The sequence below is a fragment of the Geotrypetes seraphini genome, chromosome 2 (assembly GCF_902459505.1).
Source record: "Geotrypetes seraphini chromosome 2, aGeoSer1.1, whole genome shotgun sequence".
Classification (NCBI taxonomy): domain Eukaryota; kingdom Metazoa; phylum Chordata; class Amphibia; order Gymnophiona; family Dermophiidae; genus Geotrypetes; species Geotrypetes seraphini.
The window spans coordinates 65,144,572-65,168,516 of record NC_047085.1 but is presented as its reverse complement, the minus strand read 5'-3'; the positions used below and the strand labels follow the sequence as shown (position 1 = coordinate 65,168,516).

The following is a 23,945-nucleotide window of genomic DNA, read 5'->3' as shown; positions in this document are numbered from 1 at the left end:
ACATAATTGCTTGATAGAAAAAAAGTAGTTGAATGAGTATGTTTATATTTCAAGTCACCAAAAGATACCGTAGTTCACAGGTGGAGGGGCATTTAAAAAATAAAAGTCTTAAATTCAATGTGGATGTTTTCAACTGAATGTCCAAAGTTGGAGGAACAAAAATGATCTATCACATCAAATGTACTAGCTAAGTCGAGAACTTGTCCAGTGCACATGCATGTTCTAATTGCAGATGTCAGGGCACTGAGTAGTGTTTCAGTGCTATAGTGTTTTCTGGAATCTGATTATGTAGTGTATAGTAGTTTAAGGTGTTCCAGGTACTTTGTGAATTGATTTGTTACCACACTTTCTAACAACTTGATGTTTAGTGGGACTGAAGCTACTGGTCTGTAATTCTTAACATCATTCATTTCACCATTTTGATCTTTTGAGATGGGTGTTAGAATGATTTTTCCTAGGTGTTTAGGGAATATTCCATCATGTAATTTCTTCTGATAAGGGTACACAGTGATGCTCTTCGAGAGCACCTTAGAGGCTTCAAAGATGTTTAGAAGGCCAATTTATTTTTTTAGACAGTCTGGCCCATTTTGTCTGACGGTCTTGAAAATCATAGTTTTAAATTTGGCCCTATAGGGTACTGGTAGCCTTGTAGAAAATGTCTGATGCAAACACACTGCTTGGAATCCTCTTATCAGTTTTGCTGCATTATCTGAAGCTGGTGCAAACATTTTTTGGTTACACCAATATGCAAGTTAGTCATGATAATATCTTTTATATATATCTATAGAAGCATTTTTTAAAAGTAGTTTGAATTTGCAGGATCAAAGCGAGTGACGAGTCTAGAAGTATCCCTATTATTTAAGGGTAGTTCATACTTCCCAAATAGTGATTTGGATTTAGCTCATGCCTTTTCACTGGCACCTCAAGACAAGTTATATTCAAGGAACTGTAGGTATTCCTTGTCCTCAGGGAGCTACAGCAGAAGCAATCATTTTACTATAATCTTTCTAAAGATAACTACTACTGTAGTAATTATGCTTAACATACTCCCTCTGGAAATTATATCAACTTTGATTAAATATATTTACTATTGCCAAACTACCCCATCACCAGAAACTTCATAGATGATAAGGCCTGTACAGTCCATCTAATCTGCCCAGTAAAATAAACTCGGTATCCCTTAAAATAAGTCCTCCTTTACAGTATTTCTGCCTCTAGTCAGTTTCAAGGCCAGCTACTGCATGAGGCAATCACCTAGAAACATTACCTTCCTAACATGTCTTGATGAGACATTTATCCAATAAGTTCTGGGGTAACTAAACACTCTCATTACCTATAAATACACAATTCAGTTAGTTTCCCAATTTCTATTAGAACAGCACAGTCCACTTTCTCATCTTGGTCAGGGTGACAAAAGTATACTCCCATTGCTTATACCCTTCACCAATTTCTATATCCATAAAGATTCCGCCTCCTGCAGAACTTTTATCGCACTTGACTCTATGCCATTTTTAAATTATAATGCTCTCTCTTCCTCCAGTTAATCTGTCTTATCATTTCAACAAAATATTTACTCGTTATAGCACCACATTCCATCAGGTTTCAGAAATTCTGTTATGTCTATATCTTCATTCTATGCAAACAAGCTGAGCTGTTCAGATAAATCCTCACCTGCTCAATTTTGACTGCATTAACAATTATCTCTTTGACTCTTTTTTCTGAAGGTTTATTCACCAAATAGTGAAACAACAGGCAAGCAAAATCACAGTGCAGACCCTGGAAAAAAGTGACAAAATGAGATTAGGTTTTTACTTTGATAATATACTTTCCAGTAGATAGAGATGGTATGCTGAACCAAGGGTCTTGCATCCACTCCCATGAGTCTGTTGCAGGAGATACTGATCATCTTTTTCGGTACCTCCTCCTTCTTCCTGCTCTATGCTGCCCCCAGTCAGAGTTTCAAAGCTGGCAACAGCGCTACAGGAGAACATAGGAGAAGGAGAACGGGAAGACCCCCCAAAAAAAACTTTGATCTGCTCATTAATAAAAGCATCATTAATAAAAACACATAGCTCATAAACACGTTACGAAGAAGAAAGTAACAAATAATCTTTATTAGCAAAAGGTCATAAAAACTATGGAACTCTGGGGAAACCCAAAGTAATTATATACAAACAATATACCATGTCTTCCAATTTACTATAGCTGGCATAAAAGTCAGAGACGCAGCCTTCAAGTAGCAGGAGGTCCAGGCAGACACATCGACAATGATGGATGGGAGATTCAGCATACCATCCCTATCCACTGGAAAAGATATCAACTTAAGAACTAATCTATTTTTCCAGTGCAATAGGGATGGTATGCTGAACCAAGGGACATACCTAAGCAGTCCCAGAAACCCCAGGTAGGAGATATAAGCCTGCCTTCAAAACACAGGCTCCAAAGGAGGAGTCCTCTTGATCTGCTACATTCACCCTATAAACCTTGGTGAAAAGTGTGAAGGGACGACCAAGTCGCCGCCTGGCAAATCTTATCCGGCGGGATCGTCCTGGCTTCAGCCCAGGAAGAGGCAATTCCTCTCGTCGAATGCACTCAAAGTGTGAAAGGAGGCTGCCTACCACAGACGATGAAATAGTTGACCTGATCCATTTTGAAATAGTTACCTTGGAAGCTGGCTTCATCAACATGAAGAGGTGGTCCGAGAGATGAAATTCATTTCTGAACTTCAGGTAATGCAAAATAGCCCTCTGGACATCCAGCACCTTCAAGACTCTGTCTGTCTTCTTAGAAACTGAGGGTGGAAAGCTGGTTGATGTGAAATGCTGAGACCACCTTTGGCATGAAAGAGGGAATGGTCCTCAAGAAAACCCTGGTCTTTGTGATACACAGGTAAGGGTCCCTGCATGACAAATCTTGCAGTTTGGAGACACACCTCACATAAGTGGTGGCAACCAGAAACACTGTCTTGATAGTCACGTCCATTAGGGTGGCTTCCTGCAAGGGCATAAACGAAGACCTCGAGAGCCCTTCCAACATGATGTTCAGATTCCAGGGTGGACAGGGCTGATAAACCGGGGGCTGCAGCCTCAGAGCACCCTTGAAGTACCTGACAACATCCGGGTGTGCAGAAAGAGAACATCTGGCACTCTGGGACCTAAAATAGGAAATTCCAGCCACTTGAACTTTCAGTAAGGAAACTGTCAGCCCCATATCCAGACCTTCTTGAAGAAAGGACAGGATAGCAGATACAGAAGCCGTGGCAAGATCCAACTGCTCCTTGTGGCACCAACATTGGAAGGTATCTCATGCCTTGATGTATGTCGTGAATGTAGCAGGCTTTTTGGCTTTCAAAAGAATGTATACAAGCAGATCCGAGTAGCCTTTCTGGCTCAAAGCTGAGTGTTCAATAGCCATGCCGTGAGACCAAAGCACTCTGGATCTTGCCAAGTTGATCAGACCTTGAGAGAGGAGTCCCAGGAATGGCTGAAGTCTCAGAGGACGGCCGATTTGAAGACGCATCAAGTCTGCGTACCAGGGGTGTCGAGGCCAGTCTGAGGCCTCTAGGAGAACCTATCCATGATGCCTGGCCAGTCTTCTCAGGACTCTCCCTACCATGGTCCAGGGAAGGAGCATGTATAGGAGTTTATCCATCAGCCAAGGCTGAACCAGTGCATTGATCCCAGCACTTCTGCGCTTGTATCTATGGCTGAAGAATCACATTGCTTTCTTGTTGCTCATCGTCGCCATGAAATTGAACATAGGTCTGCTCCAATGATCGACAATGGTCTGAAATGCCTGAGGTGAGAGGGACCATTCTCTCCAGTCCAGAGTCTACCTGCTGAGGAAGTCTGCCTGCTCATTTTGCACTCCAGTGACATAAGCTGAAGTGATGATCAGAAGATGAGTCTCCGTCCAGTGGAAGAGAGCTTTTGCCTCCTTCTGGAGGCTGATAATCCTGGTGCCTCCTTGCTTGTTAATGTAAGCCATTGCTATCGTGTTGTCGGAAAACACTGTGACTGCTTTGTTCAGCAACTTGGGCTGAACCTGAATCAGCGCCAACCAGATAGCTCGGAGCTCCAGCTTGTTGATGGACCAACAACGCTGTGATGGGGACTATTGCCCCTGCACTGGGTGATCTTCACAGTGGGCCAAGCAATTTAGAATGGCATGTTTGAGCCACAAAGGAGGCTGCCACAGCAGCCCATACCACCAGAGACAAGGCCTCAAACTAGAGTATGACATGGGGCCAAATTTGTCCCCATCCCTGCAGGAACTCAATTTCCTCGTCCCATCCCTGCAGGTTTTGTTGCTGCCCCTATCCCTGCCCCATTCCTGTAATCTCTACCTCAACTGCACAAGCCTCCAACAGAGCTTGCAGAGATGTGGCAGGCACAGGAAAAGAACTTGCTAGGATGAAAAAACGAGTTCCTGTGGTGATGGGGAGTGATAATTAGCGAAGACATGAAGACTGCCAATCAAGTGGAGAAAGTTTCATCCAAGGCTAGACAAATCATGGGTTGTATCCGTAGAAGTTTCGTCAGCCCTAAGCCCGAGGTCATAATGCCGTTGTACAGATCCATGGTGAGACCCCATCTGGAATACTGTGTACAATTCTGGAGACCAAATTACCAAAAGGATGTGCAGAGAATTGAGTCGGTTCAGCGAATGGTCTCAGGACTCAGGATGGTCTCAGGACTCAAGGATCTCCCGTATGAGGAACGGCTGGGTAAGTTGCAGCTTTACTCACTCGAGGAACGCAGAGAAAGGGGAGACATGATCGAGACGTTCAAATATATCATGGGCCATATCGAGGTGGAAGAAGATATATTCTTTCTTAAAGGACCCAAGGCAACAAGAGGGCATCCACTGAAAATCTGGGGTGGGAAATTTCATGGCGACACCAGAAAATATTTCTTCACCGAAAGGGTGGTTGACCGCTGGAATAATCTTCCACTACAGGTAATCGAGGCCAGCAGCATGCCAGATTTTAAGAAAATATGGGATTGGCATGTGGGATCTCTTCATTGAGGAAGTTAGGGGGTGGGTCACAAGTGTGGGTAGACTGGATGGGCCGTTGCCCTTTTCTGCCGTCATTTTCTATGTTTCTATGTTACCTCAAACTGCGGTCTTGAGCAACATGTCCAACCTGCAATGCTGTTGATCCTTAAGCACTATACCCCCCTCACTGGGAAGGGATGTGCGCTTGGTCACCTGAGCCACTATAGTCCACTTTAAGCATAGCAAACATTTGCTGGAACTCCTGATCCATAGGATATAGCTTGGACATTGCTTTTGCCACTTTAAGTGAGCCCTCCGGGTTCTCCAAGTGCTCAAGCTGGACTTTCATATCTGAGTGTATAGAAAGGCAGTAGGCTGAGAGCAGACCCCGCTCAACAGGGAACAGTGGGAAGAAGACAGAGTAGGATCAATTTTGAACTCCTTCAGAGACTCAATAAGAAGATCCGTCAGTGCAGCAGACCTGAACAGCCTGTGAAATAAGAGGTCCTCACCCTGGTCCACAGCAGCACTCAGACCTTGATCCACTTCACCCAGTGTCGCATTGTCTCTGACTAAGGCTTCTTCCTGGGAGAGGATAAGTGTCCAGATCATCATCTTCTGGGATCCTGTCTGACCAGTAGTCAGTGTCCAGGGGAGAGACAGGCATCCGTGAGGAACAGATGTTTAAACACAGGGAGGCTGCACAGATGGTCACTATCTAACTGACCCAGAAGGCACTGTAGTGCCACTGACAGGCTTGCCAGAGCAAATTCACAAAGTTAGGTGTAAAGGGCATAGAGGACTAAGAACCCCCTTCAAGAAGCTGGTTAAAGCACTTTCTTTTTCCCTTTGGGGCCATCAGAAGCTTTATTAGGCACTGGTGCCACATCATGGGACTCCATGAGGATAAAATTATGCCCAATCTGTCCCAACAGTTGTTTGGCAGCATTAATAACCTGAGGTTTCCACCTGCCCAGCATACGTGGTGGAACATACGGTGCATGGGCGCTCTTTGGGTGCCCAATCAGCACAAATGTCACATGAATTCATGAGCATGAGGACTCCATCCATAGTGGTTAGAATCAAAAACAAGGCTTCTTGAAGAAGTTTGAGAACTTAGAATTCAAACTGAAAAAATCCAAGATGGCTGCCGCCAGGATTTCTTGCTAAAAAAACAGCTGTAACTCCATCAGAGGACCTAAAAACCCAGAAATTTTAGGATTGGGGTAGGGGAACAAGGCTAAAACAAAATATAATCTCAAAAAACAAACTTTCAGGCCCCCCCAACTGCCTTGTGGGCTGTGACAGCCCTACTCACAGCCCACAAGGCAGGCTCCTTGCAGCGTAGCTGGAATAAGGAGAGGACCTCTGCCACCAGGAAAGCTGCCTCTTCAGAATCTTCAGCTGCCAGTCGGGCAACAGACTGACTGAGCTTCCATCCCCAGGATCAGGATTCAAACACCACGTGTGCTTTTCAAAGAAATGCAAATTGTACCCTTACAGCCAGCGCTACACTCCTGATCAAGCCAAAGAGTGAACAAACAGCAGGGGAAACCTCTGAGCTCTACAGTTCCATCAGGCTGGCTGAGCAGGTGACAGGAATCTGCTCCTCTTACACAGGCTAGGCAGTCACTGGAGCTGAACAGGAACATAAAATACCATGAAAAACCACAAAAATTACATGAAAATCAAAAAAGAAGACTGAGCAGATCATAGTTGCTCCTGCAGGCTCACTTGCAGAAGAAATAACGGGGCAGCAGAGAGCATGGAGAAAGAGTAGGTACTGAAGACAATGATCAGTATCTCCTGCAACAGGCTCGCGGGAGAGGATGCAAGACCCTTGGTTCATTCAGCATACCATCCCTATTGAACTAGAACACAAGTTTAGATACTGAATAAAATTATACAAGACAATTTATCAATACAAATGGCTACTACATTTAAATAGCAAATGAAGCCTCAAAGCTCTAGCAACAAGTAGCAAAGCTACTATAAAATGTTTTAAAAGAAGTCCCAAAGTATCATCATTGGCTTCACAATAAGCAGCAGGAAAAAAAAAGAAGAGAATTAAAAACTCCACTCTGTAAGAAAAAACTTGTTCTACAAAAAACTGATGCGCATAGTCAACTAATTGCAATCCTTTCCAAAATCAAATAAAATCCAAAAATATTTAAGTCATGGTTCCAAAATGATATCACAAAAACAACTTCCACTATTACTTTCCAAAAAACAGCTTGCATACAAGTATTAGAAAAATTACTTAGCTTAAGATCATCGAAAGTCTCATAGGTATCAGCTCACTATTCCTTAACCGTTGCTACATAAACAAGCTTTCCCCACATCTTCCTTATCAACCAACAAGGGACCTGTTTGGCACATTTTGTTGATTGTGTCCCCTTGTTGGTTGATAAGGATAAAGTGGGGAAAGCTTGTTGCTCATGAGCACCAAATCTCATCACTAAAAACTGTCATAACCTACTGGCAAATCCGCCATCGGCCCAGCCCACCTCCTCCCTGTACCTTTAAATAGTTGGAAGCAGGAGGGATGCTCAGTACCTCCTACTCTAGGCCTCCTCTTCTGATGAGTGCGGCCTTAGGCATGTGATGCATGGGGAGGGACCTAAGGCCCTGATTGGCGCCTCAGGCAATCAGGGACTTCCTTAGGGAGGAGTCTAAGGAATTCCTTGATTGTCCAAAAACAATGGCCAATCAGGGACTTCTTAGACTCCTCCCTAAGAAAGTCCCTGATTAGCGGAGGCACCCCAGGCCCCTCAGCCAATCAGGACCTTAGGTCTCTCCCCGTGCATCACATGATGCACCGGTGTGGGGCCTAAGGCCACACACTCATTGGAGGAGGCCTGGAGCAGGAGGGACTGAGTACCTCTCCTGCTCCCAACTGTTTAAAGGTACGGGAGTAGTAGAGATGGCAGGAGGGAGTGGGAACCCTCCTGCCATAATTTTAAAAGCGGTGTTGGGCATCGGCGAAGAGGAGGCACACTTTTTTTTTTGGTTCGGGGAGGGAGGGGGAAGAGGGCACTTGTTGGGAGAGGGTGGGGGGGCTTTTTATGAAAAAAAAAAAATTTAAATCGGGCCGCTATTTTGCGTGTGTAAAACACGCAAAATATATGCCCGATTGAAAAAAAAATTTTAAAAGTTGGCAGAAGCCCTCACAGCAGTGACAAGAGGCTGCTTCTCCTATCATTACTGTCAGGTCTCAAATCATTTGCATGCAAACTTGATAGTGAATCAATCGCTGTTTTAAAATCAGTCAGAAATCAGCCAACAGCGATTGACTCCACTATCTTTAGTGAATCTGGCCATTACTCATTTAGCAAGGGAGTTTTAGGGATAGTTTTTATGCTTTTTTTCTTAGCACAGACGTCTCGGTAATTAGTGTATACTGGCTAGCATTTCCAGGGGCTAATTCAAAATTTCTATAGTATCAGTATAAAGCACAACTAATAGGCACAAGAAGCTTCAGTTTAGACTTTAATTCCCTCCCTTCCACCCAGCTCCTGGCATGATCTCTGATTTATAGGCCCTTGACCCAATTAGAAGGATACTGTTAAATCAGAACATTTAGGGAGTAGCAATAGAGAGGTTTTAAAAATGGTGAAAGCCAAACGGGACTGAATGAATTCTTTGCTTCGATCTGTACAGAAGTAGATGTAAGAAATCTTCCTGAATTGGAAATGGTTTTCAAGGGTAATGAGGCAGAGGAATTGAAATAAATTTCTGTGAACCTGAAGATGTACAAAGCCAAATCTATAAGTTAAAGAGTGATAAAACACCTGGACCAGATGGTATACATCCCAGGGTACTGAAAGAACTCAAACATGAAATTCCGATTTGTTGTTAGTGATCTGTAACCTGTCGCTAAAATTGTCTGCAGTGCCTGAAGATTGGAGGGTAGCCAATGTCACATCAATTTTTTAAAAGGGTTCCAGGGTAGATCCATGGAATTATAGACTGGTAAGCCTGACCTTGGTGCCAGGCAAAAAAGTGAAAACAATTATAAAAAAATAAAATTGTGGAACATATAGACAAACATGATTTAATGAGACAGAGTCAGCTTTGGTTCAGCCAAGGGAGGGAATGCCTCACCAATTTGCTTGACTTCTTTGGTGTGAATAAACATGTGGATAAAGGAGAGCTGGTTGATGTAGTTTATCAAGATTTTCAGAAAGCTTTTGACAAAGTTCATCATGAGAGACCCCTGAGAAAATTAAAGATTCATGGGATAGGAGGCAATGTTCACTTGCGGATTAAGAATTGGTTATCGGACCAAAAATTAAAGGTAGGGTTAAATGGCCATTTTTCTCAATGAGGAGGGTAAATAGAGGTGTGCCACAGGGATCTGTACTGGGATCGGTGCTATTTAACTTATTTATAAATGATCTGGAAATTAGAACTACGAGTGAAGTGATTAAATTTGCAGATGATACTAAACTGTTCAAAGTTGTTAAAATGCATGCAGATTGTCAAAAATTGCAGGAAGACCTTAGGAAATTGGAAGACTGGGCGCCCAAGAGGCAAATCAAATTTAATGTGGACAAATGCAAAGTGAAGAATAATCCAAACCAGATACTAGGGTCCACCTTGGAGGCCAGTACTCAAGAAAAAGATATGGATATCATTGTGGACAATACACTGAAACCTTTTGTCTAATGTGTGGCGGTGGGCAAGAAAGCAAACAAGATGCTAGGAATTATCTGAAAAGTGATGGTAAATAAGACTAAGAATGTTATAATGCCTCTGTATCGCTCAATGGTGCGACCTCACATTGAGTATTGCATTCAGTTCTGGTCTCCTTAACTCAAAAAAGATATAGCAGCACTACAAAAGGTTCAAAGAAGAGTGACCAAGTTGATAAAGGGGATGAACTCCTCTTATATGAGGAAAGACTAAAAAGGTTAGGGCTTGAAAAAGAGACAGCTGAGGGGAGATATGACTGAAGTCTATAAATTCCTGAGTGGTGTAGAATGTATACAAGTGGATCAATTTTTCACTGCATCAAGATTTACAAAGACTAGGGGACACTCAATGAAGTTACAGAGTAATATTTTAAAACTAATAAGAGGAAATATTTTTTCACTCAGAGTTTAGTTAAGATCTGGAATGTGTTACCAGAGGATGTGGTAAGAGTGGTTAATGTAGCTGGTTTTAAAAATGGTTTGGACAAGTTCCTGGAAAAAAAATCCATAGTCTGCTGTTGAGACAGACATGGGAGAAGCCAATGCTTGCCCTGGATTGGTGGCATGGACTGCTGTTACTATTTGGGTTTCTGCCAGATACTTGTGACTTGGATTGGCCTCCGTGAAGGCGTGATACTGGGCTAGATGGACCATTGGTCTGACCCAGTAAGGCTATTCTTAAGTTCTTATAGTGCATGCAATTAGTTTAAACATCCTACCTCATCTCTGCTTATAAGCTCATTGGAGAAAGCCAGTCCAGGCATGAGACCTCTTTTCTTCAGCCAAAAGATGGCAGCAAAAGATCCTGAGAAAAAGATTCCTTCCACAGCAGCAAAAGCAACTAGTCTCTCCCCTGGTACACAAGATAAATTTAATCAAAATATGAAAGTGGAAACCTAGCCATAAAGCACATCACATGAGTGTTGTTATTCTACAACTGATTTACTGCAATTATTTTTTTAATCAAAGTTGACCCCTCAACCCCTTCTCCACAAGGGTCTAAATTTTGGTAGTAGAAAAATTATATTTACCGTATTTTTCGCTCCATAAGATGCACTTTTTTCCCCAATAAAGTGGGTAGAAATAAGGGTACATCTTATGGAGCGAATATCACAACCTCCCCCCCCTAGTACATGTTTTAATCCCGGCGCTTCCCTTGCTGGATGGCTGTGGCAGCGAGAGGCAGAATGGTGAACAAGGCAGGCGTGAGCTTTTCACATGCCTGCCTGGTCCTGCGCCGCTGCCTGAATGGCTGCTGCCAGTTCTCGCAACTGCCTCTCGCTACCGCAGCCATCCAGTGAGGGAATTGCCGTGATTAAAAACAGGTACCATTGGGGAGGGTGGAGGGGGATCCTGCCATGATTAAAAATAGGTACGAGGGGCACGGCCGTGATTAAAAACAGGTATGGGGGGGCCCTGCCGTGATTAAAAACAAATATGGGGGGGGGGTCCTGCCACATTTAAGAACAGGTACGGAAGAGGGGCCCTGCCGCAATTAAAAAAAGGTACCGGGGGGGGGGGGGGCCTCCCTGCCCTGTGCTCTGTCCCTACCTGCCTGCCAGCCTCTAGGCCTGCCTGCTCTGTCTGTCCCTGCCTGCCCTGTGCGGGACTTGGGAGTGATAGTATGTGATGATCTTACGATGGCCAAACATGGAATGTTGGTACTCTTTGGTCTGTTCCAGTAAGGCTATTCTTATGTTCTTATGAAAAGCTGACGGCGAAAGCTAGAAGGATGCTAGGGTGCATAGGGAGAGGTATGGCCAGCAGGAAAAAGGAGGTATTGATGCCCCTGTATAAGACTCTGGTGAGACCTCATTTAGAATATTGTGTACAGTTCTGGAGACTGCACCTTCAAAAAGATGTAAACAGGATGGAGTCGGTCCAGAGGAAGGCTACTAAAATGGTATGTGGTCTTTATCATAAGGCGTATCAGGACAGACTTAAAGATCTCAATCTGTATACTTTGGAGGAAAGGCAGGAGAGGGAAGAGAGGATAGAGATGTTTAAATATTTACATGGCATAAATGTGTGTGAGGCAAGTCTCTTTCATTTGAAAAAAAGCTCCAGAATGAAAGGGCTCAGGAGTAATCTAAGAAAATAGATTTATGCAGAAAGGGTGGCAGTCAGAAGCATGCTGCCACATAAGATGAAGCATGGCCAGGTTGCCCTGGAGAGGCTCAAAGTCTTTGATGACATTCCTCCCCCAAAAAGGAAACGCATGGAGGTACCTGCTGCCCTGAAAATTGTGCGTCTCAACTGACTCGCAGGAATGGGACAGGGAAATTGAGTTCCTGCAGGAATGGGGAAAAATGTGTCCCCGTGTCATTCTCTATGTGAAACACACCTTGCTTGACATTTCCTCTGTATCTAAGTCTCCATGTTCCACTCCCAGCTATTCTGCAACTGAAAACCTTCTTCCAGCAAAGAACCATCATCTCTGCAAGCTATCCTCTGCAGGCACAAGACCTCCATTACCAAATGACTTACTTTCTCCCAGCATAATTAATCAGCCGGTCTTCTCTCTAAAAATATTCTGTCTTGTGGTACTTTCTTCTTCTTTAAAGATTCCTACATTTAGAGCTAAAATTATTGCATTGCCTACATAGTATTGTAAATTAACTTGCTCCATAAAATACAATTCTAGTTCTTCCTTAAATACTCTAAGTATCTGTTCTTAAATATTATACAGTGCTGGTTTACAATGTAGGTAAGGCCATTCCCCAAAATTAATATCTATTTATATGATATATTTTCTTGTTATAAAAGCAGCCTTGAAAAGTGGGCTTTTAGCTTGTATTTGAATACTGCAAGAGATGGAGCCAGGCAGTCTGTTGCATAACAAGATAGAAGCAGGGCAGGATTAACCAATAGGTCAAGTAGGCACATGCCTAGGGCCCAAAAAGGTCAGGGGGGCTCGATGAAGGAGGGCATCAACATTGTTTTTTCCAAACGGCGATGGGCCCCTCCAGCATCGATCGGCAACGCGGGCCCCCCACGATCGACAACGTGCCCCCCCCATCGACGGAAAGTAAGACAAGCAAGCAACGTGGGTAAGAAAGGCAACGGGAACTGTAATTGTGCAAGCGGTGCTGCTTGCCCAAAGCTTCCCTCTGACGCAGCTTCCTGTTTCCGCCTGGGAGCATGGTGGGGTGGGCAGTGTACTTATGTGCCTAGGGGCCCTCGACGAATTAATCCTGCCCTGGATAGAAGGGATGGAGTCTGGAGTTGGCAGGGGAGAAGGATACGGTTAACAGGGACAAATACACAGAATTTATTCAACAGTAAATATATGTATTCACAGAAAATTAGAAACTTAAAAAAACATAATGTAACCACACAATGACCCCCCTCATCAGAATACAGTGGTGCCTCGCATAACGGACGCCTCGCACAGAGAACGCTGCGCACAACGAACTTCAGGTCTTGCTTCCCACAACGAACTTCGTTTCACACAACGAAGTCGCCCGAGCTGCATCCTTAACTGCCCTCTCTCCGCCTGGCTCCCTGTGCAGTGGCGCTACATATTTTAAACCCCCCTGCCGCCGCTGCTGCATATTTTTAAGCCTCTGCCGCCACCGCATATTTTTAAACCTCCCCCCGCCGCCACATATTTTTTTAAAAAAGCCACCACTGCTGCAACTTTAATCTCACCCGCTCACTCGTAACTGGTGGTCTAGCAAATTTCCCAGCCAGAAGTGCAGAGATCAAGAGCAAGCCTTCTGTGCTACTGCCTGGGCCTGCGCTGATCTCTGAATGGCTGCAGTCAGCTCTCGCGGGACTCACAAGAACTAACTGCAGCCATTCGGAGATCGGCATGGGCCCACACAGGCGTGCAGAGGAATTGCTCCTGATCTCTGCGCTTCTGGCCTGTACGCCACTGGCTGGGAAAGATGGGAGGAATTAAAAAAGGTACCGAGGGGGGATGATTAAAAAGGTACTGGGGAGTATGTGGGGGTGATTATAATACACAGCAAGGATCAACAAAACCCCTGTCTCCCTTCCCCTTCACATATATCCCCTCTACTATCAAGAAAATTGAATAAGCCAAATTATTATAGAATGCTACACAGAAATATCATGCTAACAGAATACCACAGTCACACATAGCAGGAATAGGGTTAGGGTAGTGCAACTAGGGCAACTGTCCCCCCTGGTCAAAGAGAGCCGTAAGCCTCTGCCTGGACTTTGCAGTCCCCAGTTGTGTCTAACACCAGCTCTAACAAGATAAATTTATCTTTTTTTATGTCATCTTAGCATATTTTATGCTACAGAACGAATTATTTTTTTTAACATGTATTGTTATGGGAAAACGCGTTTCACATAACGAACTTTTCGCATAACAAACTTGCTCCTGGAACCAATTAAGTTCGTTGTGTGAGGCACCACTGTATTATGATCCACTTTCATAATTCTTGGTATATCAGGCTTACCTGTTCATTTGCAACTTTTCATAATCCAGAATGAAGCAGTACATGTTTTCATACTCCAGTTTCTACAACAGCAAAATATGTACTTGAAACAATTAGGAAATAGATTACCAAAAGTGGATTCTTTGTCTGTTATCCATTGCAAAGCCCATTCTGCTTTCTGCTTCACATAAGGCAAGGTTTCAATTGCATTAAATAAAGTCTTCCTGAAAAATTGCATAAAGGGGAAAAAAATGTCAGCAATTATCTAAATAGAAAACTGTATAATTAACATAGTATAATTATTTTCACCCCCTTTTACCAAACCTTAGCACGGTGTTTAGTGCCGGCTGCAGTGGTAACAGCTCCGACACTCATAGGAATTCTTTGAGCATTGGAGCTAAAAACTGCACTTACTGTTTTGTAAAGGGGAGGGGGGGGGGGTTGTCTCAAATTACCTAACTTGGAGCAGTTCAAAGCATCTGCTTAAAACTTATTGCTATAATTTAGTTTGCTTTTCATGGAAGTAATAAAAAAAAAAAAAAAGTAAATAAATGATCCTGTAATTTTATTGTATAGAACAAATCTAACCCTTAGCAAGGTTCAACATGAGGCTCACATTAAAATAGTTTGCATAAATTTGGGAGCTCGCAAACAAATCATGATTTTTTTAAATTCCTACCCTACATATCAGTTACCCTCTCTTTTACTAAGGCATGCTAATTGATTTAGCGCATGCTAAATGCTAGTGCGTCCATTATATTCTATGGACACGATAGCATTTAGCGCGCGATAAATCGGTTCGCGCACCTTAGTAAAAGGACCTATTAGTCTTTAACCAGAGAATGCTAAACACCAGTAACAGATGCTATAAAACTTAGCTTTTATTGCTCCTTGATTTAACACAGGAGTCACCAACCTGCAGTATCTTAGTACTGAGGTTGCCTAGCATAGTAAATAAATAATGCTGTTTGCAATAGGAGTGGAATGTAGATAAGCTACTGAAATTTGCATTGCTCTTACTTTATGTGCTGTGATACGACCTTCCAGCGGTAGCCTAGCCCGCTAACTATATAGAAATTGTTCTCTTGGTTACCGGAGTTCCCAGCCTGTTAGGATCAAATGACAGGAATAGGTGAGTAGAAGTTCTATTAGGCTTAATCCAATTTAGGTAGTAAGCCAAAAACACATTTACAGTCCAATGTTTATCGAAAGCTTTTATAACGCTACTAATGACTGGGGAGTCAATTCAGAGTCAATGTGTGGAGTGCAGCTTCACCAGGATGGGACTGTAATCAATCAGTCATACAGATAAGGGAATACATGAAAGCTGTAAAAGCGGAGTGTTGCAGCCACCACAGCTAAACATTTTGTGAATACTCTGGGTGCTGACACTAGTCCGAAAGGTAACACTTTGTACTGGAAACAATGAGTTCCTATTTGAAAGTGAATAGGAGGGCTGGGAGGATGGGGATGTGTATGTAGGCTTCTTAGATATCAAGAGAGCAAAGCCAGTCATTCTTCTCCAAAAGTGGATAAAGGGTTCCCAAGGAGATCATTTGAAATTTCTCTTTGACTAAATATTTGTTGAAACATAGAAACATGATGGCAGATAAAGGCCAAATGGCCCATCTAATCTGCCAATCTGCAGTAACCATGATTTCTTTCTCTTTCGAAGAGATCCCATGTGCCTATCCCAGGCCCCTTTGAATTCAGACACAGTCTCTGTCTTCACCACCTCTTCTGGGAGACTGTTCTAAGCATCTACCACTCTTTCTGTAAAAAAAAATATTTCCTTAGATTACTCTGGAGCACATCAACTCTTAACTTCATCCTATGCCCTCTCATTGCAGAGTTTCCTTTCAAATTAAAGAGACTCGACTTATGCGCATTTACATTACAAAGGTATTTAAATGTCTCTATCATATCTCCCCTCTCCTGCCTTTCCTCCAAAGTATACAGATTGAGATCTTTAAGTCTGTCCTGATACGCCTTATGATAAAGACCACATACCATTTTAGTAGCCTTCCTCTGGACCGACTCCATCCTTTTCATATCTTTTTGAAGGTGTGACCTCCAGAATTGCACACAATATTCTAAATGAGGTCTCACCAAAGTCTTATACAGGGGCATCAAAGCCTCCTTTTTCCTACTAGCCATATCTCTCCCTATACAACCTAGCATCCTTCTAGCTTTCGCTGTCACCTTTTCAACCTGTTTTACCAGTTAAGATCATCACATACAATCACACCCAAGTCTCACTCTTCTGCCGTGCACGTAAGCTCTTCACTCCCTATTCTGTACCGTTCCCTTGGGTTTTTGCAGCCCAAATGCATGACCTTGCATTTCTTAGCATTAAATTTTAGCTGCCAAATTTCAGACCATTCTTCAAGCTTTGCCAGATCTTTCTTCATGTTATTCACACCATCCAGCGGGTCTACCCTATTGCAGATTTTCCCGACAACCTTTCAGCAATATCGTTTATAAAAATGTTAAAAAGAACAGGCCCAAGAACAAAACCTTGAGGCATGCCACTGGTAACATCCCTTTCCTCAGAGCGATCTCCATTGATCACTACCCTCTGTCGCCTTCCACTCAACCAGTTCCTGACCCAGCCCGTCACTTTGGGATCCATCCCAAGGGCACTCAAGTTTATTTATTAGACGTCTATTTGGTACACTGTCAAAGGCTTTGTTAAAATCTAAATACACCACATCTAGCGCACATCCGCTATCCAATTCTCTGGTCACCCAGTCAAAGAAATTGATCAGATTTGTCTGACAAGACCTACCTCTAGTGAATCCATGTTGCCTCCAGTCCTGTAAGCCACAGGATTCCAGAAACTTGACCATTCTCTGTTTTAAAAGTGTTTCCATTAATTTGCTTACCACAGAAGTCAGACTTATCAGCCTATAATTCCCTACTCTTTCCTTACTTCCACTTTTGTGGAGAGGGACCACATCCGCCCTTCGCAAGTCCTCCAGTACCACTCCTGACTAAATACTCATTGAAAAGGTCAGTCAGCGGAGCTACCAGAACTTCCCTAAGTTCCTTCAACACCCTAGGATGTACACCATCCTGCTCCATTGCTTTGTCTACCTTTATTTTAGCTAGCTCCTCACGAACACAACCCTCTGAAAATCAATCAGGGTCTATTACTCCTCCATCCCTATTCACATTTGTCTTCTGTGGTCCTGCTCCCGGCGCTTCAGCTGTGAACACAGAACAGAAATAAATATCTGTTAAGCAATTCGGCCTTTTCTTTATCAGCTTCTACATATTCCTCCTCTTCACCTTTGAGTCTCACAATGCCACTTTTGTACCTCTTTCTATCACTAATATATCTAAAAAATGTCTTGTCTCCCAGTTTTACCGTGTCAGCTATTTTTTCTTCCATTTGCATCTTTGCTTTCCTGACTACATGACCAACCTCTCTTAACTTTTCCAGATATTTTTGCCTGTCTTCCTCTTTCTGCGATATTTTGTAGTTTATGAAAGCTAACCTCTTATTCCTTACCTTCTCAGCTACTACTTTTTAGAACCAAAGTGGCCTTCTTTTCCTTTTACTTACTTGCCCCCAAAAGATTTGTCACCCTTACAATCGCTCCTTTCAGTTTTGCCCACCGCATTTCCAAGACGTTCCCATCCAGACAATAATTCCTTGACGTAAACCCCCATCTGAACAAAGATAGTTTTTTTAAAGTCTAGAATCTTTGCTTTTGAATGAGCCCTCTTTATACCCATCTTAATATTAAACCATACCATGCAGTGATCACTGAATGCCAGATGATCACCCACTGTAACATTAGAAACACTTTCCCCGTTTGTAAGAACTAAATCCAGTATGACACCATCCCATGTGGGTTCCATTACCAACTGCTGGAACAGTTCTCCTTGTAGAGAATCCAGAATCTCCCTACTTCTAGAAGACCCTGCAATAGGGATACCCCAATCAACATCCGGCTTATTAAAATCACCTATTAGCAAGACTTCCCCTTTTTTAGATATATTCTGAATGTCTATTATAAAATCTCTATCTACTTCTTCCATCTGTGAAGGAGGCCTGTATATCACATCAATGTAAATATATTCACCATTCCCTCTTTCCAAATTGATCCACAGTGCCTCTTCCTTGCACTGCAGATTCTGCAATTGTGTGGCTTTAATATGTTCATTAACATATAACGCTACTCCTCCTTTTTTTCTTCCTATCCTGTCTTTCCTGAACAGATTATAGCCTGGTATAACTATATCCCAGTCATGGTTCTCTGTGAACCATGTCTCTGTGATCGCCACTATACCCAACTCCTCTTCTTCCATCACAGCTTCTAGAGCACGAATCTTGTTTCCCATACTTCGAGCATTAGTATATACTACTTTCCAGACATTGCCCCTTTTCCCATCTGTGTAGAGCAGATATAGCAAACTCTGGCCCGCGGAGTGTTAAAAATTGGCCCGCCAAACATTTTCAACTTTATACTAAATCTGGCCCGCCAGCATGTACCGCTGCCATTCTTCACTCACGTCTGCCTGGTCTCCTCTTCAAAGCAACTAGCTGAAGATCGCTGGCCGGCTGTAGTGAACCTCGCAGACCACTGTTGACCTCAGTAGCATGTTCCTTCTGACACAATCCCGTACGTTAGAGGAGGGGCAGGACCGCGTCAGTGGGAACGTGCTTTGGTGATTTTTGAGTAGTCTGCTCAATCTTATCCTCAAACAGCTTGTCTCCTAAGCAAGTTTGCTAAGAATTCTTAGACATTTGCATCCAAATCAGACACTCTTAGTCATGTTTGCCACCTCATAGTGATGGACTGTGCTGACGCTCTCAATGGCACATCGAAGGCATCGAACATATAGTAACATAGTAACAAAGTAGATGATGGCAGATAAATACATAAATAATTATTTTTCTTCTCTGGGTTTAATTTTAGTTTGAATTTGAGCATCCATTTTTCAATTATCTCAAAAACTTCAGCTATAACATGACTGATATGTGAAATTGAAGTGGGGATCAAAATAGTTATGTCATCAGCATAGCTAACAGCTTAATCCCTAAATGGGATACTCTAGAACCGAGGGAGGACAAATATAGATTAAAAGCAAAAGGGGAAAGCGGGGAACCCTAGGGACACTGCAAGGGTTACTCCAAGTGCTGGAATGTGTGTTGTTTGCAAATACTGGATAAGTATGCAATGTTAGAAACCCTCAGAACCAATTAGAGACATTATTATCAATGCCAAACCATATAGCATCTCCTGTCTGTCTCTCTCTTTCCTCCCATCCTACCTTCTCTCTGTGGTTGTCTTTCTATTCCCTCTCCCCACTAATACAGTATCTCCTTCTTTTGCTCTCTCACCCAGAATCTTCTGTCTCTTTCTCCCTTCCCCTATCCCAGCAACAAAAGAAATAAAACCAGAAATGCATTTCCAACAAATTCAAAGACATCCTTGATGCACATTCCCCAAAGTTAACATATTCCACCTAATAGATTCTAAACAAAACACTTTTTCTACCTTTGTTTTCTTAGTATTTTATTTTTCCAAGCATGTTGGGCCCAGTTTCTCTCTTCTAATTTATCAAATCTTCTGTTTTCTTTCCAGTGGGTGATATCCACTTGTTCTTTTTCCATGTTTATTTATTTATTTGGTTATTTAGCCCATCCTCGCAAGAAGCCCAGAACGGGTTACAGCAAGACATTCACAATAAATCAGACAGTAATATATAAGCTTAACAACCAAATAAAAAAAACAAATTAAAACTAAATACAGAACCCCAAAATTAAGAATGATAAAAAAAAAAGAAATACAGTATTCCCCCCAAATTTGCGGGGGTTACATTCCTGGAGCCCCCATGAATTTAAAAAAACTACGAATACTGAAAATTACCCTGTACAGTATTTTCTCGTCCCAAGATCACCCACATCATTATCTTCTCTGGGGTCCCGCCCTCTTCCGAGGTTGCTTCCTGTTTCTGGCAAGGCGGGACATGAGATGGGTGGTGAAGGAAGAGGGTGTCTGAAGGACAGCAGGCGGATCGCGGCCGGCGGTCCAGGAAGGAGACCAGGAAGTGATGGTGGACCACAGGGAGGGGAGAGCGATAACGCTAGCATGGAAAAACCCGCGAATTACTGAGTCTGCGAATTTGTGGGGGTGTACTGTACATAAAATCAGGATGAAAATACAATAAATTCATAAAAAAATAAAAATTAGAACAAATACATTTCTGCCATTGCAAATTGCAAGTATTTCATCTAATGATGAAATTAAATTGAAAACAGGTAAGTTTTTACTGCCTTGCAAAATGAAAGTACAGTATTTCATCCAATGATCTAACATCAAAAGGAGCTGGGTTCTACAACTCTGTCATAAAGACAGAGTAGGCTCACTTACAAGATGAAGATGTAAAGTAAGATGTTCTCGTCTTTGTAATGATATGTGTCTTAATGATATGTATGTTTTATTGGACACTGCTTGGTAACAGGCAGTATATAAATTTTTAAAATAAAATAAGATGTTTCTAAACAAAATAGTCTAGCTCAGACATGGGCAACTCCGGTACTCGAGGGCCGGAATCCATTCGGGTTTTCAGGATTTACCCAATGAATATGCATTGAAAGCAGTGCATGCAAATAAATCTCATGCATATTCATTGGGAAAATCCTGAAAACCCAATTGGATTCTGGCCCTTGAGGACCGGAGTTGCCCATATCTAGTCTAGCTAAAGGAACACATAATTGCTTCATTTGAAGAACGTAAAGAATATGTTGGAACATAGCCTGGAAACTCAGAAATATAATCAGGAATCATTTTATGAAATATTTTGAACGCTAATATGAGAGGAGTTCCATCCCTTTTATCATCTTGGTCGCTCTTCTTTGAACCTTTTCTAGTGCCGCTATATCTTTCTTGAGATAAGAAGACCAGAATTGAACACAATACTCCAGGTGAGGTCATAAGTCTCTGTTTTCCTCAGTTCTCACTTCAAAGTCCTAAAATCATCATTGTTTATATTATTTTATTTTAGATACCTTAAAAGTGGCTAAGTTTTCATATAAATTCTGAACCTCAGTATTCCAAAGTGTACCTGCCTCACCCAATAAATATTAATTATCACTCAGTTTATCATAAATTTTTGAAATACCAAGAACAAAAGCCTCAAGGTCAACTGAATTTGGATTATGCACTTTAGTTGCCAAAGGTACACTGTGATCAACAACCAGTCCACCCCAGACATAAAATTAAAAACAATAAGCCGATGATCAGTTAATGGTACTGACTCAGAAGTACCCAAAACAAAAATTAGATCAAATACAAGGCCCAAAGTGTGAGTAGGAAAATTCAACAACTGAATAAAAACCAAATCAGATAAAGTCAAAATAAAATCTAATGAAGTACCACTAACATCAGGGTAAGTAGTAAAATTAAAATCCCCTAATACCACAATACACTTATATGTCACAGCTAATTTAACACTAGCAGCTAATAAATCTTCAAAAACATTCATTGGAGAATAAGGAGCTCTATAGATCAGAACATGCTTTTATTCTGACCAATAGAAAAGACTAAACATTCCAAAGCCTCCCTTACAACCTTACTGATTTATTAGAAGAAATAGAAATGGAACTTAAGCAACTTATCCTATCCTTTACACCCCAAAAAACACCCTTAAGTCACCATATTGCGTCTGGCCCAGAATAACAGGAATCTTGGACAGATCACTAGCAGAACACACTATTAAAAATACAAAATACCACCTAATCAGATATACAAGATAACCAAAAACCCAGAGATTCTCCTAGGACTCTCCAAGGGGCTCACTAAGCCTTCAGCTCATGTCTTACACAAAGTACCGTCCATGAGCTGCCGCCGGCGTCTATGGCAAGAAGTAGTGGAGATGGAGCAGATGTCATCCACTGGCATCAGACACTGAACCCATAGTTCCACCCACTTCTTCCCCACCAGAAACGCTCAGGCCACAGCAGATGAAGAAAAACATAATGGGTAGATGCTGAAGATGGTAACTAGCAAGCCCAGTTCTGAAGTTGGTAGCACTGTCTGGTCACCGCTGTCTAGCTGGCAAGAAATGGTGGAGATGCATCTTATGTTATCCACTGGCATCAGACACCGAGCTCGTAGCTCCACCTAGTTCTTCCTCATTGGGAACGCTCAGGCCACAGCAGATAGAGAAAAACAGAACGGATAGGTGCTAAAGATGGTAACTAGCAAACCCAGTTCTGAAGTTGAGGTACTTCCCAACTTCTGCTGTTACTTTAATACATCCATCTTTGACGTATTTTCTCTTTCTCTCTTTTCTGTCTGCCTACTCAAATTTCACCTCTCATACTTCAGTCCTCCACCTATATTTCATGTACCTATCTAATTTCCATCTATTCCTCTCACTCTAGCTCTCCTGTCTCATTCCTTCCCTGGCCTCCTACTCCACCCTCTTTCACTCACTTCCTATTATAACAGTTCAGCTCTCTGCATTCACCATCCTGCTCTTATTCATCTCTCTGAGAACTCCCATGGTCTCTCCCACATGGATCCACAATGCCCAGGATCTCCCCTTTTTCTTCCTTCCTATACTCTTATAGCTCAATATTCTCAGTATCAACCTGATCTGCCCTTCAGAGCTGTGGAGATGGAGTCAGTAAAAATGTACCAATTCCCACTCCAGTTTCAAAATAAAAAGTTACAACATTATAATACAGTGATACCTTGGAATCCGAACTTAATCCGTTCCAGAACCCTACTCGAGTTCCAAGACAATTTTTCCCATCCTCTATAATAAAACCCTAAGTTCGCATGTGCACTTACGATGCTATGATCCCTGCCACCGTGGTGTGCTTCCGTGCTGCATATGTGTACTGCCTGCCTTCTGCCCTGATCTCCGATGCCGGATGACTTCCTGCGCTACCGCAATGCCTCTTGTCACCCCCAGACCAGCAAACGCAGCAGCCACGGTTTAATATTGCAGCTGTGGGGAATTTGCTAGGCTGGCCTACTTCAATAATGCGAGGTGGGCCGGCCTAGTAAAAGCCCCAAGGCTGCCTGGACTAGCGGATGCTGGACAGGGGGAGCAGGGAAAGGAGAAGGGGTACTGGACAGGGGGAGCAGTGAAGGGGTGCTGCTTGATAGGGGGGAGGTAAAAGGAAGGTAGAAGGGCTACTTCTGGACAGAGGGAGTAGGGAAGGGGTGCTGCTGGACACGGGGGAGGTAAAAGGAATGGAGAAGGGCTACTGCTGGACAGGGGGAGCAGGCAAGGGGTGGTGGTAGACAGCCGAGGAAAGAGAGAGACAGAAAGAAGGACAGACACACACACACACATCTATTCTAGCAACCGTTAATGTAATGGACTTAAAGACTAGTTTAAAATAATAGAAACTAGATTAATCCATTCCTGGATCCCATGAACTCAAATTTTAACAGTAAATACACTGGATTTTAAGGTAAAATATTAACAAATAATAATAATACAGTATTTTCCTCAATACACTAAAGAAAGGTGAAAATCACATGAGATGCTTTCATTACAGCTTCTGACAATGAACTGAATGATGTATGGGTAGCCCGAGCGCTGGGGAAACGTATGCACAAACACATACGAACAACATGCAGGGCATTCAGATTCCAAAGCAGCATTCGGATTCTGGGGCAAAATTTGCTCAAATTTCAAGTTGTTCGAGTTCTGGGGCATTCGGATTCCAAGATATCACTATATATGGTAAATAATAATAATAATAACAGCTTATATACTGCAATTCTATCACTTTACACTTGCATAGGATTTTTTTTTGTCCTGGATTTAAAGTACTAGTAAATATAAGTTAAATTTACTAGTATTTTAA

General features: G+C 42.5%; 1 protein-coding gene across 7 annotated transcripts in view; it reads right to left on the bottom strand.

Moving 5' to 3' along the window:
- The window catches only part of RRM2B (ribonucleotide reductase regulatory TP53 inducible subunit M2B), an 84,934-nt gene that overhangs the window by 17,256 nt on the left and 43,733 nt on the right, over positions 1 to 23,945 (bottom strand). For all 7 annotated transcript variants that reach the window (XM_033935091.1, XM_033935090.1, XM_033935089.1 and 4 more), the window contains 3 exons: positions 14,231 to 14,325; positions 10,412 to 10,545; positions 1,672 to 1,776 (listed from right to left, as the gene is read on the bottom strand). In XM_033935091.1, the coding sequence (XP_033790982.1) occupies positions 1,672 to 1,776; positions 10,412 to 10,545; positions 14,231 to 14,325 (334 nt within the window). The remainder of the gene's footprint in view (positions 1 to 1,671; positions 1,777 to 10,411; positions 10,546 to 14,230; positions 14,326 to 23,945) is intronic.